The 17,679-nt window shown below is 35.5% G+C and overlaps 1 protein-coding gene across 1 annotated transcript; it reads right to left on the bottom strand.

Annotated features, from left to right (window-relative positions):
- Positions 1-307: 307 nt before the first annotated feature.
- Positions 308-17,405, bottom strand: LOC121379335 (probable flavin-containing monoamine oxidase A). Its single transcript, XM_041507908.1, has 11 exons — positions 17,237-17,405; positions 16,853-16,940; positions 13,665-13,839; positions 12,982-13,096; positions 11,820-11,977; positions 11,460-11,549; positions 10,261-10,348; positions 8,969-9,069; positions 8,017-8,196; positions 6,459-6,646; positions 308-4,098 (listed from the first exon to the last, which is right to left on the bottom strand). Exons 1-11 carry the CDS (start codon positions 17,352-17,354, stop codon positions 3,831-3,833), a joined length of 1,569 nt encoding a protein of 522 aa, XP_041363842.1. The 5' UTR covers positions 17,355-17,405; the 3' UTR covers positions 308-3,830.
- Positions 17,406-17,679: the final 274 nt, after the last annotated feature.

Here is a 17,679-nt window from a genome sequence, read left to right as displayed (position 1 = left end):
AATAAAGAAATTATTACACTTGCGTGTGTGAATCATACTGATTTTACGAAACTCGTGTCAGGATTAATGTATTACCCTCGCTCTTGCTCGGGCAATATAAAAACCTGACACTCGTTTTGTAAAATCAGTACCACACACAAGCTCGTATAATAATCACTACATATGTCATGAAGAAACGATGTTTTACCTAAACGTTTTAGACTTGTTATGTTTAAACTTTTGCTACTATTTAATGTAATTTCAAATCTCTGAATACAATGAAAATATTAAAACATTCTGTGCAGAACATAAACAGATACACTTCATATTAAATTGTAACTTGTTTATTACTACTTACAAACAAATATAAAAAAACAAATTTAACAATCAAATATATATTTTAAGTAAAACTTCTATATGCATATACAAAGATACATGTACAAATAAATCATTAATCAACTTTTTGTAATTATGTTTGACTATCTTACTTTTGAAAATTAGTCCCAGGTTGTGAATGGAATGTAACATAGGGAGTTTAAAAAAAAAAGCAGAATGAAATTATTTGTATGGTAAACATAATTCAAAAAAGCATGTATGTGTGTGTAGGTATTATGGTCACTAGTTTATTTTAAAATTAGCATTGAACACGTTTGGTGAACCTGTTATTTGTTTAATTTCCCTCGTCCTATCATATTCCCACAACTGGTATATCAAAGCCCATGGTATGTGTTGTCCTGTTTATGTGGAAGATGTATATAAAAGATCCCTACTCTAAGCAGATGACAGTACTAGAATATAAACTCATTACCTAACAGCCTTAAAACCAGATAACTGACAGTTACAATGTCAGGGCCATGTATAGATTTTACAGACCAATATGAAACACACTTCAAATGACAAAGAAAAAACTTGAATTGCATTTATTTCCACCTTTTTTTAAAACAAATGTGCAAGTGTCCAGATTTACCAGTTTTATAGTCTTTTAGTCTGAGAGAGAGAGTACGCTTTAACATGCCCCTTTATCACTAAGGTTTCAGGCATGTCCATCCCGGGCTCGGCCTCTGGATAGCCAGGTGTCCAGTCCGGGACTTTTAGTCTGAGCAGGGTTATTCCGTCAAGAAGGACTGGATAAGATCTATAGAAAACAAGTTCAGATCTTGTATTAAAAATTACCCCACAGTGGAATAAAGATGTATGTACCGTAGCACTAACAAATTACATAATATCTAATATTAAAATTACTAGAATAAAAAAAAACCCTGAATATTTCTGTTTTATTTCAGCAGTGATTTTAAAAGTAAGGCATTTAAACGTGAAGGTGAACTGTTTTTACATGCCCCTATACCACTGGGGTTTCAGGCATGTCCGTCACGGCTCTGGTCTCTGATTAGCCAGAGATCTGACCCAGGACAGATGGCACTTAAACAGTATCAGCAGAATTTACAATGCTTGTTTTTATCTTACATGCCTATAACTACATATATTTATTATGCTTACGCACCTGTATTTAAGAAAATCTTCAGTTGCTTTTAATAGTGGGAAATAAAAGTTTAGATGTCTCCACCAACACAACTCCCTTTCTTCTAGCAGTACACTTTTTCCCCCCCAGGACTAGTCCATTCTTCTAAAAGGAGAACCCAATTATATTATTAGGACTGTCCATTTTGTTTTATTAAGATCAGTCATTCTTTTATTAGGACCAGACCCTTTATTTTACTAGGACTTTCCTTCATAAGAAATGTCAGATTCTATCATAAGGACTGGCCAATTATTTATTAGGACTAGCTCATTCTTTTTATTAGGCCACACAAATCCTTTACAAAAAATGGCCCATTCTTTTATCAGAACCAATCGCCCATCCCTTTTTTTTTTTTTTTTTTTTTACAGTGAATACAGAGTGTGAATATTTCTGTTTCAGACAATCAAAATAAGAATACATCTAACAACATGCATATCTCTTTTTTTGTTGGTCAAGTAATGATCACAACAGACCAAACATCCAATTTGTTGTAATGAGGGTAAGGCCCCCCCCCCCCCCCCCCACCAATCCCTCAAAACAAAAAGTCGGTCTGTGGTCAGACCAAAGTTCAAACATTGATGTAGCGATGATGCTTTTTTAATTTTTTTTTTTTTTAAATGCATGGATTGCACAGAAAAGATGGGTATATTTGACACCAAACTAAGGGGCATATTTAAATTGAAATCAGAATGCACGTCCTAGTTCATGCACCATGACATTTTGGCTCTAAATGCAGTTTTAAGTCACAGCAAGAAAAGCCCAGCAAAAATCAACTTCATATTGCAGGAAATTAAAAAAAAAACTAAAATGTTGACGTGCAAAATTTATTTAGTTTGGCCTAACATCCACCAAACTATTCTTATTTGGTTATTTTGATCATCACAAACACAATCAATATCCCTAGTATCAGGGTCCGTACTTATAAAACTTTAGAGTTTAAATTCAAATCTTTAATGTCATATGCACACAGGTTTTATGGTTTTGCCATGTTGTTAAAAGTCTCAAGACTCTTATTTGAGTCTTAAGTCTAGACTTTAAAAGATTTATAAGAACCAGTCCAGGAATGTCCAATTATTTTACTTTCCACTGCTAATTTTGTTTGGTTTTTTACTAAGGTGTGCCCATTATTTTACTAGAAATTGATGAACGGGTTCTCTATTATTGGTACCAGGACTAGCTGATTCTTTTTAAATTATGATTATTATTATTATTACCAAGAGTCATATTAAAGGGAATATAAGACATTTTTTACCAACAGAGGATTTTTTATCACTAAAATTATATGTGAAATGCACTTTCTTGATAAGAATATTAGTGTTTGTATATATAGGGCGTTTCTGACTGCTTGAATGTTTCTAGAAATCAAGACTAGATTTTATCTCCCAATAAATTCATATGTACAAAATATATACATGTATATCGTCGGCGAAATGACAAAACCTTGTAACTAAACTTTTAAAATTTTTACAAGAGAGCAAAAAAACTGAATATTTTTCGAAAAATACATTATTTTGTTATAGTCGTTGTTATGCGAACATATTAACAGTTAATAGTGATAACTACTTAATAGTGGGTGTACCATAGTTATGGCTACATCTGAAATTAGGACGTTTTACCCTATGTGTCAGGTCTACAAATGTACTTACAACATTTTACACCTGAAATTTGTTGAAAATGTCAGTTACGACATTTTGATCTAGAATTTAACACAGGTTCAAGGAATGTGGCAAGATCTATACATGGATTAAATACACATACAATCAGGTGTAATTAACTGGTTTTATTTACATGTAATCCATGTAATGTGTGAACATAATGTAATGCTGAGCGTCACGTCCACACTCTAGCTTCCCGCTTTGTAGATCCGACGTTTTGTCATTTTGGACCGGTTATAATACGACTATTTGTCATTTGACAGTCAACCACTTTCTAATAGGCCAATAGTTACGATCTTTTGACAAAAGCAGAATATGAACATTCTAACTCTGGAAATTCCAAAAAGTAATTTCTCGCCAAAAGCGTAGTTACGACCTTTTGTCATTTCGCCGACAATATCTGAGGAGGTAAAATAAACTTTTAGATAATACAAATACTTGGACAATCGGAAACACGTTATTTTAAACAAGAAAATGTATTTAATGTATAATTTTAGTTGTTAAAAAGGCTTTGTTAGTCGGAAATATGCTATAATGACAGCAAACTCAGGACAATCACTTTAAATGCATTACTGAATCGGCTACTGTTGATCACAGTTATTCATAGCAGCTTCTGTTTGTCAGTTATTAAGGAGTCTATCTCTTCAACGTCTATCCGAGTCTTATCTCTTCCACATCTATCTCTTCAACCTTATGAGTTTCACTGACACAGAGACAACCAGGGAAGCAGCAGCAACAAGAGATAGAATCTTCCACCAGGGATACTCGTAATGAGAGTCAAATCTGTTTGGTACAGACATCTTGCACAGCTTCAGGTCATCTGCTGTGATCGTCTGTGGCCTGAGGTCCATCAGAACCTCCGTGGCTGCCCGCAGTCCAGACTGGATAGCTCCATTAAGAAAACCAAACCAAACAGTGGCACTTTCCGTCCCCGCAAAATGGATCCTGGAATTAGTGAACAATTATTTTAATAATTAATAAATTATGTTTCTTACACACCCGTTGGTGAGAACACCATGCTTCATGTACATGTGTTAACAATTTCAAGACATATGACTGGCTGCTCCTAGGTGATGACCAGGTTGCCAGTGTCATACGTCCAATAAAAAACCATTGCAATGGAAATTGATTAGACTGTGACGTACTGTTAACCTGACAATCGTGTGTCTGTGACGCGTAAGTCAGCTACAAGTGCAATGGCTGTAAATAAATTTTAGTCAAAAAAGACGTTAAAATTTGCTTAAAACCTGGTTTTTGAGGATATGTAAGAAACAGAATAATACGTTCGTGTCTGTTAGATACCATTTATCTCAAAACTTGCTGTTTAAAAAAGTATCAAACTTGCTTTTGCTCGTTAGATACATTTTAAAACAACTTGTTGTGAGATAAGTGGTATCTAACAGCCACTTGTGTATTATTCTTTATTTATTGAGACCTTGCCTCAAATTTAATTAACAATTATTATAATAATTAATAAATTACACTTATTGGCACCTTACTCCAAGCTAATAAAATATTAAGTTTGGAATTTGGGTTCTATACAGTCCAGACATATTAAACTTTTGCAAATGCCAGACACATTGTATGCAGCATTTTAGTGACTTGACTTTATTTTGCATTTTATGAGCATGGAGCCTTATGTATGCATTAAGTACTAATATAAAATATAATAGCTTAAATATTAGAATATAACAGTATTAAACCTTAACCTGTACTTAACAGTGTTCGAGATTAAACTTTTTGGCCAGTATCCCAGTTGGATACTAACATTTCAAAATCTGGTATCCCACCTGAGAATTTAGTATTATATGGAATCCCGGTGGGATACTGGGTTCTTGAAGTCTGGTATCCAAAATTAAATTCTGGTATCCCCGGGATATCGGGATACCGTTAATCTCGAACACTGCTTAACCAAAACAATTTGCAAATACAGTGAAACCCCTCTAAATCAGACACCCTTGGGACCAAGACAAAAGTCAGGTTGTAAGAGGGATCCGGTTTAAAGAGGTTAAGTTCTGTACTGTTTTTTAAAACGTCTGGTATTGAGGGAATTCTGGTTTACAGAGGGTCTGATCTTGAGAGGTTTCACTGTATATTTTGTAATACATGTACATTGGCCAAATAGCAATATTGTACTTTGAAATATGGTAAGACCCCCAACTTTCTGCTAGGATGCACCACCTTCTTAGATAAATCATGCATCAGCCCCAACACTGTCAATGGAAAAATACTATACAGTTCCTGGTATACCGACATTACAGAGAAAGTGGGTTATAAAAAACAAATGCTAAAATGTTAACATTGGTGGTCTGATACTGAGAATGTTAAAAACAAATCCTGAAATGTTAACATCGGTGGTCTGATACTGAGATTGTTAAAAACAAATCCTGAAATGTTAACATCGGTGGTCTGATACTGAGATTGTTAAAAACAAATCCTGAAATGTTAACATTGGTGGTCTGATACTGAGATTGTTAAAAACAAATGCTGAAATCTTAACATTTTGGGTCTGATACTGAGAATGTTAAAAACAAATGATAATATCTTAACATTGGTGGTCTGATACTGAGATTGTTAACAACAAATGCTGAAATGTTAACATTGGTGGTCTGATACTGAGATTGTTAAAAACAAATGCTGAAATCTTAACATTGGTGGTCTGATACTGAGATTGTTAACAACAAATGCTGAAATTTTAACATTGGTGGTCTGATACTGAGATTGTTAAAAACAAATGCTGAAATTTTAACATTGGTGGTCTGATACTGATATTGTTAGGGTTGTAAAATGGCCTAAAATGGTAGCACCCATTCAGAATGTGGGGCGGGATGTAGCCCAGTGGTACAGCGCTAGCTTGATCCGCGGTCAGTGTGGGATCGATCCCCATTGGTGGGCCCATTGGGCTATTTCTTCATTCCAGCCAGTGCACCACATGACTGGTATATCAAAGGCCATGGTATGTGTTATCCTGTCTGTGGGATATTGCATATAAAAGATTCCCTTGCTGCTAATCAAAAAAGAGTAGGCCATAAGTGGCGACAGAGGGTTTCCTCTCAATATCTGTGTCCGACACCATATAACCGTAAATAAAATGTTTTGAGTATGTCGTTAAGTAAAACATTAAAATAAACTTTAAAATAAATAACCATTCAGAATGTATACCAAAACCATATTATAAGTTTTCTATGAACAATAAAAAATATAAAAATTTAAATACCAGAAAATCCAGAAGCACTGTACAGAAGATAAAAAATCCGGAATTCCAGAAAACTTTTCATCTTTGACATCACTACAATAATACATACCTATCAATGGGCTCCCGTAACCCTCTGGAGAAATACTGCATACTCCCTGGCGCCATTGCACACACAGGTCCCCCCTCGCTGTACGGTTCAGTGCTCCAGTCCTTCTCAATGTACTGTAGTGGTTCAAAGACCTCATCTCCCAGGAAGGTAGACAACTGTACCAGCACACACTGTTTCCGCTCTGTCGCCTTGTGAGAAAACAAATATTCATTTATAGGGACAATCCTGAGTTTGCTACATGTTTATGACTAACAGATCCTTTTTGATGACAAAAATTACATATTAAAGATATTTTCTTGTTTAGAATATCAGTATCTGAATAAACAAGGTGTTTGTTGCCATCCTAATGTGTAGAGCTTAAAGGGACATTTCTGAGTTTGCTGCAATTTTTAACATACTTTTTAACGATTGTAATTACATATCAAATATATTTTACTGCATACAATGTTAGTGTCTCTATATTAAACGTGTTTCTGATCGTTCTAATATTTGTACTAGGTTAAATTTCATTTTATTTCCTAAAATAGTGTTTTTTGGTACATATGAAATTATTTGAAGACAAAATCCAGTTTGTGCTTCTTAGAAATATTAAGACGACCAGAAATACATTGAATAGACAGACACTTATATTCTAAACAAAAAAATATATTTAATATGTAAGTTTAATCATAGAAATATTTTATTAGTCAGAAACATCTTACAATGGAGCAAACTCAAGAATGTCCCTTTAAATTGGATTTTACCTGGAAATAATTTCGTATGCACAAACAATTATAAAATACTAAAACACTTTAACAGTAATTGCTACACACATCAGCACATGACCACAAACACATTGGATATACAGACACTGATATTCTAAACAAGAAAATGTATTTATTTAATAGCCATCAGAAAGACTCTTGTTAGTCATAAACATCTTACAATGGCTGCAAACTTGGGATAGTCAATTTTAAAAACACAATTTTACAAAATTCAAGTAAAATATTTCAGAATTAAAATGCTGATAACATTATTAACTGTTATTACTAGTACATTGTTAGACTCATACAAATGATGTCCCCAAAAATATTGAGCTACTTTTCAGATGATTGTTCAGAGGAGGGGTACAATTGATGCATATGTTTCATTTCTTATTCTCAATCCGTGTCACAATTACTGTAATATGTCTGACATGTAATCAGACTGATTAAACAATGGGCTGCAGTGTTACAATTGTATAACTTTATGAAATAAAAATGCATGGAAAACAATTTATTCTGTAGATATTACAGGGTTCATAATCTTAAAGTCCAAACAAATTTCAAAGACTTTCACCAACCATTTTCAATGATTTTTTCATTACACAACAGTCAAAGATAATACAATAGATAAAAAGGGATCTTTTACTGCACCATCCCACTGACAAGATAGCACATACCATGTGCACTGGCTGGAACGAGAAATAGCCCAATGGAAAGACACATCAATGGGGATCAATCCCAGACTGACCAATGCATCAGACGAGCACTTTACCACTGGGCTACGTCCCGCTCCTTAATGTATCTTAAATACATACTGTTCTCTGCATCCACTCCACTGCCTGGTATCCTCCAATGAAGGCCACAAGAGCTGGGTTATCATTGGCTGAGGTGGAATCATATACAACACAGAGGGGGCTACTGGAACAGCCAGACGTTGGTGATGGGCCACCGTTTGTTAGGATCTCTCCAGAAAAACCTTCATGTCGCCAAAAAGCCTATAAATACATTATAATCAAACATGTCACTCTGTCAACCACCAGTCTATAATGGACATTAATAATCTGTTCCATCCTCCTACAAAAAATATTTTTTTGTTTGTAATTTAAAAAACAATCAGCTCAGAAATAAATGTAGTAAACTCCATAGTATGAAAAAAGGCATTCCCTGTGATGACTATAAGACTTGCTTTTATATGTACAAATTTACATATGTCTGTGTGTATTCAAATTTAGATATTTCTCTGCATACAAATTTACATATTTTATAAGCAACAGCCACCTGAATATAATAGATACCTGTTAAAGAGACCAGTAAAGCTTGTGACAATTAAAAATTATTTTACTCGGAAAATAAACGTTATAAAATGGAAGCTCGTTTAATATCCTATATGTACAATATTCTCAATGAAGGAAATGTTTTATTTAACAACACATGCAACACATTTTATTTACGGTTATATGGCGTCAGACATATGGTAAAAGACCACACAGATATTGAGAGGAAACCCGCTGTTGCCACTTCATGGGCTACTCTTTTCGATTAGCAACAAGGATCTTTTATATGCACCATCTCACGGACAGGACAGTACATACCATGGCCTGTTACACCAGATGTGGAGCACTGGCTGGAACGAGAAATAGCTCAATGGGCCCACTGACAGGGATCGATCTACTTGCGCACCACTGAGCTACGTCCCAACCCTATTCTCAATGAGTTACTTCACATGAAAATATCTGTCCGAGTCTCACATGTTTAATATTGTAATACCTTCTGATATGTGATGATCACTTTGACTACGCTACCAGGCTGCATATGTCTGATCACTTCACGTTTGAATGCTGGCAGATCGGGGCGGAATGATATTTTACCTGGAATATAAGCACTTTCAGCAGTAATATAAAATAAATTCTGTTTACATTACAACAGAGAGAGAGAGAAAGAGACAAAATGTGAGAGAGAGAGAGAGAGAGAGAGAGAGAGAGAGAGAGAGAGAGAGAGAGAGAGAGACAGAGACAGAGAGACAGAGAGAGAGAGAGATTGAGAAAGATTGAGAGAGATTAAGGAGCATATAGGGTTAGAGTATGGGGAGAGGGATGGAAGGAGAAACTCTGAAAAAGATAGAAAAAGAAATAAATTCTGTTTACATTACGAGAGAGAGAGAGAGAGAGAGAGAGAGAGAGAGAGAGAGAGAGAGAGAGAGAGAGAGAGAGAGAGAGATTGAGAAAGATTGAGAGAGATTAAGGAGCATATAGGGTTAGAGTATGGGGAGAGGGATGGAAGGAGAAACTCTGAAAAAGACAGAAAAAGAAATAAATTCTGTTTACATTACGAGAGAGAGAGAGAGAGAGAGAGAGACAGAGAGACAGACAGACAGAGACAGAGAGATAAAGGAGCATATAGGGTTAGAGTATGGGGAGAGGGATGGAAGAAGAAATTAAGAAAATGATAGAAAAAGGGAAAAGAAATAGGGAAGAGAGAGAGACAAGAGAGAGAGCGAGAGAGAGAGAGAGAGAGAGAGAGAGGAGAGGAGAGAGAGAGAGAGAGAGAGAGAGAGAGAGAGATAAGGAGCATATAGGGTTAGAGTATGGGGGAGGGATGGAAGGAGAAACTCTGAAAAAGATAGAAAAATAAATAAATTCTGTTTACATTACGAGAGAGAGAGAGAGAGAGAGAGAGAGAGAGAGAGAGAGAGAGAGAGAGAGAGAGACAAAATGAGCATATAGGGTTAGAGTATGGGGAGAGGGATGGAAGGAGAAATTAAGAAAAAGATAGAAAAAGAAATAAATTCTGTTTACATTACAATAGAGAGAGAGAGAGAGAGAGAGAGAGAGAGAGAGAGAGAGAGAGAGAGAGAGAGAGAGAGGATAGAGATATATAGAGATATATATATATATATATATAGATATATATATATATATATAGGAGCATATAGGGTTAGAGTATGGGGAGAGGGATGGAAGGAGAAACAAAGAAAAAGATAAAAAAAAGTAGAGAGGTGGATTGAGAAGAAATAAATGGACAATTAATAAAAATAGATTAAAACCAACAAAATCATGTACCAATAACAGTCGGAGGAACTGCCATGATCAGCTTCTGACAGTGATACTTGACTCCCGATACAGTTGTCACCGATACATTATCACCGGTCTGAAATAAAACCTCAAGTTTAGTCGGTTTGTTATGTCACCTGTTAGTATAAATCATTCATCTACCCATAAAAGTTTGTTCTTTTGTATATATTAACAAGTAACCTTCGTAGGCAGATGTTAATTTGAAATTAATTTTTAGTACAAAAATAATGAAAACTTTTGGATTAAAAAAAAAAAATCTTATTTTTAAATTATGTACTTCAAATGTTTCTTTATGATACAATCAAACCTAATTACATGAACACATTTTTAAAACAAACACTTATCCTACTATTTAACAAAACAAATTTTCAACTGTACTTCACCATTTAGCCTAGACAGATTCACAAAAGAATGATCAAAGATAGTTTTTTTTTATGAAAACCAATCAACAAAATATAATTTCATTCTCCATGGGGCAAACAACATTTTTTACTCTGAATAAATGTTGCTGTTTTATTTATAAAGCTCTTAACTAAAAACTAAAAATTATTATTAAACAAAACAAATTTTCCTCTGTCGTATTGCTCTTAACTAAAAATTATTATTGCACATAAAAATAGAACATGTTTTTGATATTTCAAAACCATTTTCAAAAACATCGACAAAATATAATTTTATTCTCCATGGAGCAAACAACAGTTTTTACTCTGAATAAATGTTGCCGTTTTATTTATAAAGCTCTTAACTAATTTTTTTTTTATTATTGCACATAAAAATAGAACATTTCAAAAACATTTTTTATTTTAATTCAAGCCAAATTGTTTTGAAAACACAATCAGTGGAAGGAAATGTTTTGTTTAACGACACACTCGTCACATTTTATTTACGGTTGTGTGGCGTCAGACATATGGTTAAGGACCACACAGATATTGAGAGAGGAAACCCACTGTCACCACTTCATGGGCTACTCTTTTCGATTAGCAGCAAGGGATCTCTTACATGCACCATCCCACAGACAGGATAGTACATACCACAGTTGTGGAGCACTGGCTGGAACGAGAAATAGCCCAATGGGCCAACCGACGGGAATCGATCCTAGATTGATCACGCATCAGGCGCGCGCTGTACCACTGAGCTACATCCCGCCCCTCACAATCAGTGGATTCTGGGATTCAAGTGTTAAATACCTGAGCAACTGACAACACGGGTTCACCTAGCCTGATGTTCTCACCACCAATGTTGACAACTAGTTTTCTGGAAACTTGCTGCAAACCACCCTTAAAAACAAAACAAAATCACCAAAATATTTATGTGCTTAAAATGAGTGAAAACATAAAAAGAGTAACAATAATGGCATGATAATAATATGATAACAGAAATGTAAACGAAGATGTTTTCAGGATATATGTAATAAAAATATTTGCTGAAATAATTAATAATAACTATAGTTTGACTACACATGGAGCTCTAAATATACAGTAAGGTCTTCTATGAAATTAGTAAACAAAATATATAAAAATTGTGTTATGATATGAGTAAATTTGTACCTTTATTTTCATCTCTTGCCCAGTGTAGTCGCCAGCTTCTGTGAGGTTTTTTAATCCGCCAGCACCACTGACATAGGTCAAGTAAAACAGGAGTGATATCTGTGAACTCTCCATTCCCAGTATGGTTCTGCCAGCAGCATCAATGAGATCTGACACAGCTGAAACAGAGAACAAAACAAAGATTCTTTCTAAAATAATATCATAAAAAACCCCACAAATTAAATCGCAATCAACGAACCATTAATTCATGAAACATGAATCTGGACTCTTCTAATAAAACTTTAAATATAAAATTTATTTTGCTTTATGATCATACCACAGACACTTGAGCACATTGATTAATTAATCATTGGTTACTGATTGTCATTTTGACATGAAATCTTCAGAGAAAATATTTTTCCATTAGCAGCAAGTTTTTTTTTAATATATATACTTTCCTTGCCCTAGGGAACATTTTATTTTTATAATTTTGATTAGCAACAATGCTAATAAATGTGAAAATGTATTACCCACTACTATTTCACTGGCGTAGGAAGTTGGGGGGTGCAGGGGCAGGGAGGCATGTGCACCCCCATTTCTTGATCCAGTTGCAGCAGCAATGGTTTATTTATGTATTTATATTTATATTTTTATGTGTGTGTGTGTCATGTCATGTCATAGGGTTTTACGTGCACATTCAGAACAAGCTGTTGTAGCACACGCCTGTCGTGGGCACAACTCCGTCCATAACAGGAAAGCTGGGGGAGGGGAGAGGAGGGACCGCCTGCACTGGCAGGTGCAAGGGAGCACCAGCAGCCCGATCAAATCGGTAGCAGGCGGGTGGGGATGGTGGTGGTGCTATGGAATTTGAATGGAGCAGTTAAATGCCAAAGAGAAAAGGGTGCGCAATTTTGATCGAGGGAATTTGGTGCAATTTTTAACGGTCGGTCGAAAGGTAAATGGCCGAGCTAATATAGGTTTTGATATTAGTGAATCGAGAGTAGCTCGTTAATTTTAGACCTCCCCACACCACTGTATTTAATGTTTTAGAATTGTGTAATGATCTCCAAAATTTACATATTGAATGACAATACAATACTGGACAAAATGTCCCCTGTAAGTACATTGCTCAGTGACAGTAAACATTTTAACAGCAATAATAGTGATTAAATTAATTAATTACCTTTTGTCCAGATTGTTTTCTTCTTATAAGTTTCTAATGTCATGGCATCCCACTCTGCTGCATGTGGACAGCTCCATGGATCCTCCACAGACACCAAGGAAGCCATTTTGTTTATCTGAAAACCACATCGTGTATATATATATATATATATATATGTTTATAAAAGTAAATAAATATGAACAACATTCTTAGTGTCTTTTCTATAGTTACTTTTGTTATTATGTTTGCAATCGTGAAGAATTGGTCATGAGTTATCTCCCTTGAGGAAAAAACACTGTTAAATTGGTATTTGTTGAGGATATGTCGAGACAAATACCGATTAACTAGACTAAGTCCTTTTGGCTTGTAAACAAAAGACCCATTAATTGACAGCAATATGTATATTCAGGCACGAATCAAAAATATTACATGGTAGTCGGTCTTAAGGCAGAGATGAATGTTACTTGTATAATGCAGGAAATTGCATTTCAGGATATTTAGTTTTCAAAATTTTATGGGGAGCATAGGTCTCAACCCCCTACAAACTTTGCATTGCGCCCTCAATCTCAGTCAGCCCCCCCCCCCCCCCACCAATGTCTACTTGCTTCCACCGTGTTTGATATTAACTGGGTCAATATACCAAAATATCAAATGGGTTTATAACATCGATATTATGGATAAGTTAAATGATAAATATTTATTACCTTGTTGGCAAAATTAAAGAGGTCCAGAAGACCACACAGAGAAAACGTCGGAATGTTGGAAATGTAAGTACGGATCTTCTCATCTCCAAGCTGCATGAACTTTTTCCCCTCGGTATACTGCAGGTACGTGTTCAGCTGTAATTCCTCCAGTAGCCACATGATGTGAGGCTGCGACCTATTCAAATATAATTTATGGGAAAATTAAAGTTCTAGCTTTAGATTATTTAAGGAAGGAAGGAAGATAATGTTTTATTTAAAGATGCACTCAAAACATTTCATTTACGGTTAGATGGCGTCAGATATATGGTTACGGACCACACAGATATTGAGAGGAAACCCACTGTCACCACTTTATGGGCTATTCTTTTCGATTAGCAGCAAGGGATCTTTTATATGCACCATCCCACGGCCTTTGTTACACCAGTTGTGGAACACTGACTGGAAGGAGAAATAGCCCAATGGGTCTACCGACAGGGATCGATCCTAGACCAACCGCGCATCAAGCGAATGCTGTACCACTGGGCTACGTCCCGCCCCTTAGATTATTTAAAGACAATTACTCGTACAGCTGTTGATGGGATTAAATACTATACAAATGAGAGCTTAAAAATCAATCACTTCTGTATCTGCACAACTTTTTGTTGAAATTATTTTCTTGTTCTTCAAGCCTATGAGGATTAAAAATTATGCAAAAATAAGGAAGGAACGAATGAAATATTTTATTTAATGATGTACTGAATACATTTTTATTTTATATGCAAAAATATATTGAGGTAACCCATTTCCTTCTGTCTAATGTTTATAGCGATGGTATCCTACATTTTAAAAAAAATTCTGCAATTTTTTAAATGACAGTGAATAAACAGATAAAACGTTACCAAAGAAATAAGATTATTACTTTTCCAGGTTATGCCATACTGTACTTTTAATTCCTGATCACAGAACTGATTGAAATGTTTCAAGTGAAAGTCAGGCATAAATATCTGTAATTTTGGTTTATGACTCATATATAACAAAACAAAATGCAATGTCATAAATCTATAACAATTTCATAATACAATTTAGAGTTTAGAAAATAAATATAATGCTCTTATTAAAGTTATGGTGGTGTTTTCTCAGTCGTACATAGTTACGCTCGCTGGATTGTTATCGACCTGCTAATTATTAGTATATCTCCAAACTGTATCCTTATCACACTTCAATATTTCACTCTAAAACTGTACAATGTAGGGGTGCAGAAAGTACTCGCCCACTCACCAAATGTGAGTAAAATTCCTGACAGACAAGTTAAAAAATGTAACTACCAGTCCAACTGGCAAGTCTATTTTTTTTTAACCGACTAATAGACAACAGAAACAGAGCCGGTCAAAGGTCAATACTTCCTAAAAACGTCTTGTTTACATTGAACATATGATGCTGGTGTTTTTTTAATAGCCTGTTCTGTTAAAATACTTGTGGGATGTCACTTGAAATTTGTAAATCTATATGAAAGAAATGTAAAACATTTTTTATTAGAATATGTTTGGGTTTTTTTATAGATTTTTCAATCAAGGTATGGGGCTTGATTTCGTTTGCCATGTGATGTTCAGGACTAGCTCTGCCACTCTTCAAATTCACCAACTGCGAATGTTAAGCACAACTGGCGAATTTAATTTTAATTTTGTGAAATAATTTTATATAATGGTTGAAAGTTTTTTTTAAATAATGGTAGGTTTCAGCAATTTTTTTTAACTAGCCCTGGATGTTGATAATTACCATGAGTCTTAATGATATATCATTTGACGTGTAAACAGTGTATATTATAATATTGTTCTATTATTTATAGGCTGGCATATATACTAGTAGAAATTCTAGCGGGCTAGTAAATTTTAATTGGTTCTGGTCCAGCATGCTAGTGAAATATTTGTTTATCCTGCAACCACTGTTTCCATTGACAGAATATGATATCGGATAAAGCAAAGGCAATCCTGCTACTAGGCTAACAGGATATGTCACACACATAGCCTACATTACAAAATCACTCATTTCACCTCTAGGCCATCATCCAATGTAACTGAAATAACAGCAATAACAGCTTTTCCCTTTAATTTTTATGGTTTGCAGAATAAAGATAATAACTAGTTAATGATGTCGGATATATCGGCTTTATCCTGTTCAGGCCGAATGAGAAATTTCCCATTCTTACATTCAAAGAATAAAGCAGATATCCAACATCATTAACTAATTATTCTCAATCTATTTCTGCACCCCTGCCATGCACAGCCTTTGATATACCAGTTGTGGGTCACTAAACAGAGTGGGATCCTATAGCCAATGTACCTCAGGTGAGTGTAGGTTTCATACTTAACGATGGCATCGACGGCAATTACCATAACTCTGATATGAATTGCTATAGGTTAGAGCTTTTACTGATGGTAGTTCTTTGCCACTGGATAAAAATTATTGTTGTTGGTTTAAGGGATAATTTTTGGTTTTTAATTTTGTGTTTATTTAAAATTGCTTTTGGAAGGCTCAAAATTGCTAGTCCTGGGCATAGGTTCTGGCCACCAATAGCTCCTCTGTCTAGGACAGAAAAAACTATTGGGTGTGGGAGAAGGTAGCAGTCCGAACAGACATAGAACGTAATTTGTGTTTTGCACTAACATTGGCAGGTGCAAGGGAGCACAGGCAGCCCAACCAAGGGTCGTAAGCATGGGAAAAGGAAGTAAAATAATACACATTTAATTTCTTACGGAGACTGTATGCTTAATTTGGAATGGTTTGATCGACCTAGTCCGAACGGACGTAGAAAGTGGGAAATGTGGCATGCTCCTGTAATCCAGCTACTTGGAGGCTAAGAAAAGTATTGACTTAATGTGTATCCTGCATTACGATCGACCTAAATCCTATGTCTTTTATGTTTTAGGTATCTACATTATAGTGTTCTATAACTTTCTTATCTACCAACCCACTCCCCATCCCCTTTATCCCAGTAGTCCATTCCATCAACCGACTTATCACTAGCAAAGCCAGTTGGGGAGGGGGAAAGGAAGAGGAGGACTTTGACCTCTTCCAATAACACCTCTTTTTTCTTTTCAACCATCTTTTATATTTGCCTGTCACTCCATAATTAACGTGTAAACCAGTGTGGATGCCCCCCCTCCCCACTCAATATAAAAGACTGGCTAAGCCTATGCCAAATGACTTACCTACCAACCCACTGACCCCCCAGATCCCAGTAGTCTGTTCCATCAGCTGACTTGAGTGGAACTGTCACTGTCCTACCTCCAACTCGATCTACAAATTACAACAAAAAAAAGATTGGTTTTTGAAGAAAAAAAGTGTATGTTCATAAAAACTAATTTTTAAACACTGATATATTTTCGAACTCATTTCTTATGCCCACCGAAGCTGATATCAATGTGATTTTTACCAATATAGTAGCGTGTTCAGAAGGCCCAGCGCTCGCAAATAATTTGACTAGCACCACCGTCATCTTCTATCACTTAACATGTATTTAATGGCAGGTGCAAAAACCAGTCTGCCCCTTCTGAACATGCCTCAAGTAGTAGACTAGCATTATTAATATGAACCTTTCGCCTCTAATACTAGCAAATGTAAATTAGGATCCTTCTTCTTCAGATGATAGGCGGCGGTGAGTCCAGAAAGTCCAGCCCCTATAACTATTACGTCACATTCATTACTGGTCATTCTGTTTGATATATGCCGCTTTTCCAATTTCGTAAGTTTTATATTTCTTGCGCCGACCTAGTAGCAAGGGAGATAATTAGCATGGTCCTCTGGAATACCATGTGTTCAGGAAGGAGACGCTCGCGGACGTTCGCAATAGGTAAAACGCGTTATCAGTGTCTAGTTTCGTAATTATAATAAATTAAAATAATAATTCAGAGGCGCTGGGTGTGTGGTGATGGGGGGGGGGGTGGTCGTGGGTTTTTTTACATTGGGGGTGGGGATAGACAAAACAGAAGGCACGAAGTACACTGTGCACGAGTGCGCAATATGTGCTATATTTGTG

Source organism: Gigantopelta aegis, chromosome 8, assembly GCF_016097555.1.
Source record: "Gigantopelta aegis isolate Gae_Host chromosome 8, Gae_host_genome, whole genome shotgun sequence".
Lineage (NCBI taxonomy): Eukaryota > Metazoa > Mollusca > Gastropoda > Neomphalida > Peltospiridae > Gigantopelta > Gigantopelta aegis.
The sequence above is the reverse complement of the archived record's forward strand: the minus strand, read 5'-3'. Positions and strand labels throughout refer to the sequence as shown.

Excerpts from the sequence above, each read along its gene's own strand:
- LOC121379335 (XM_041507908.1), bottom strand. The coding sequence starts at position 17,354 with ATGACCAGTAATGAATGTGACGTAATAGTTATAGGGGCTGGACTTTCT. Across the intron at positions 13,840-16,852 it reads GGGGGTCAGTGGGTTGGTAG|GTCGCAGCCTCACATCATGT; the intron begins GTAAGTCATTTG and ends ATATTTGAATAG. Across the intron at positions 11,978-12,981 it reads GAAAACAATCTGGACAAAAG|CTGTGTCAGATCTCATTGAT; the intron begins GTAATTAATTAA and ends TCTCTGTTTCAG.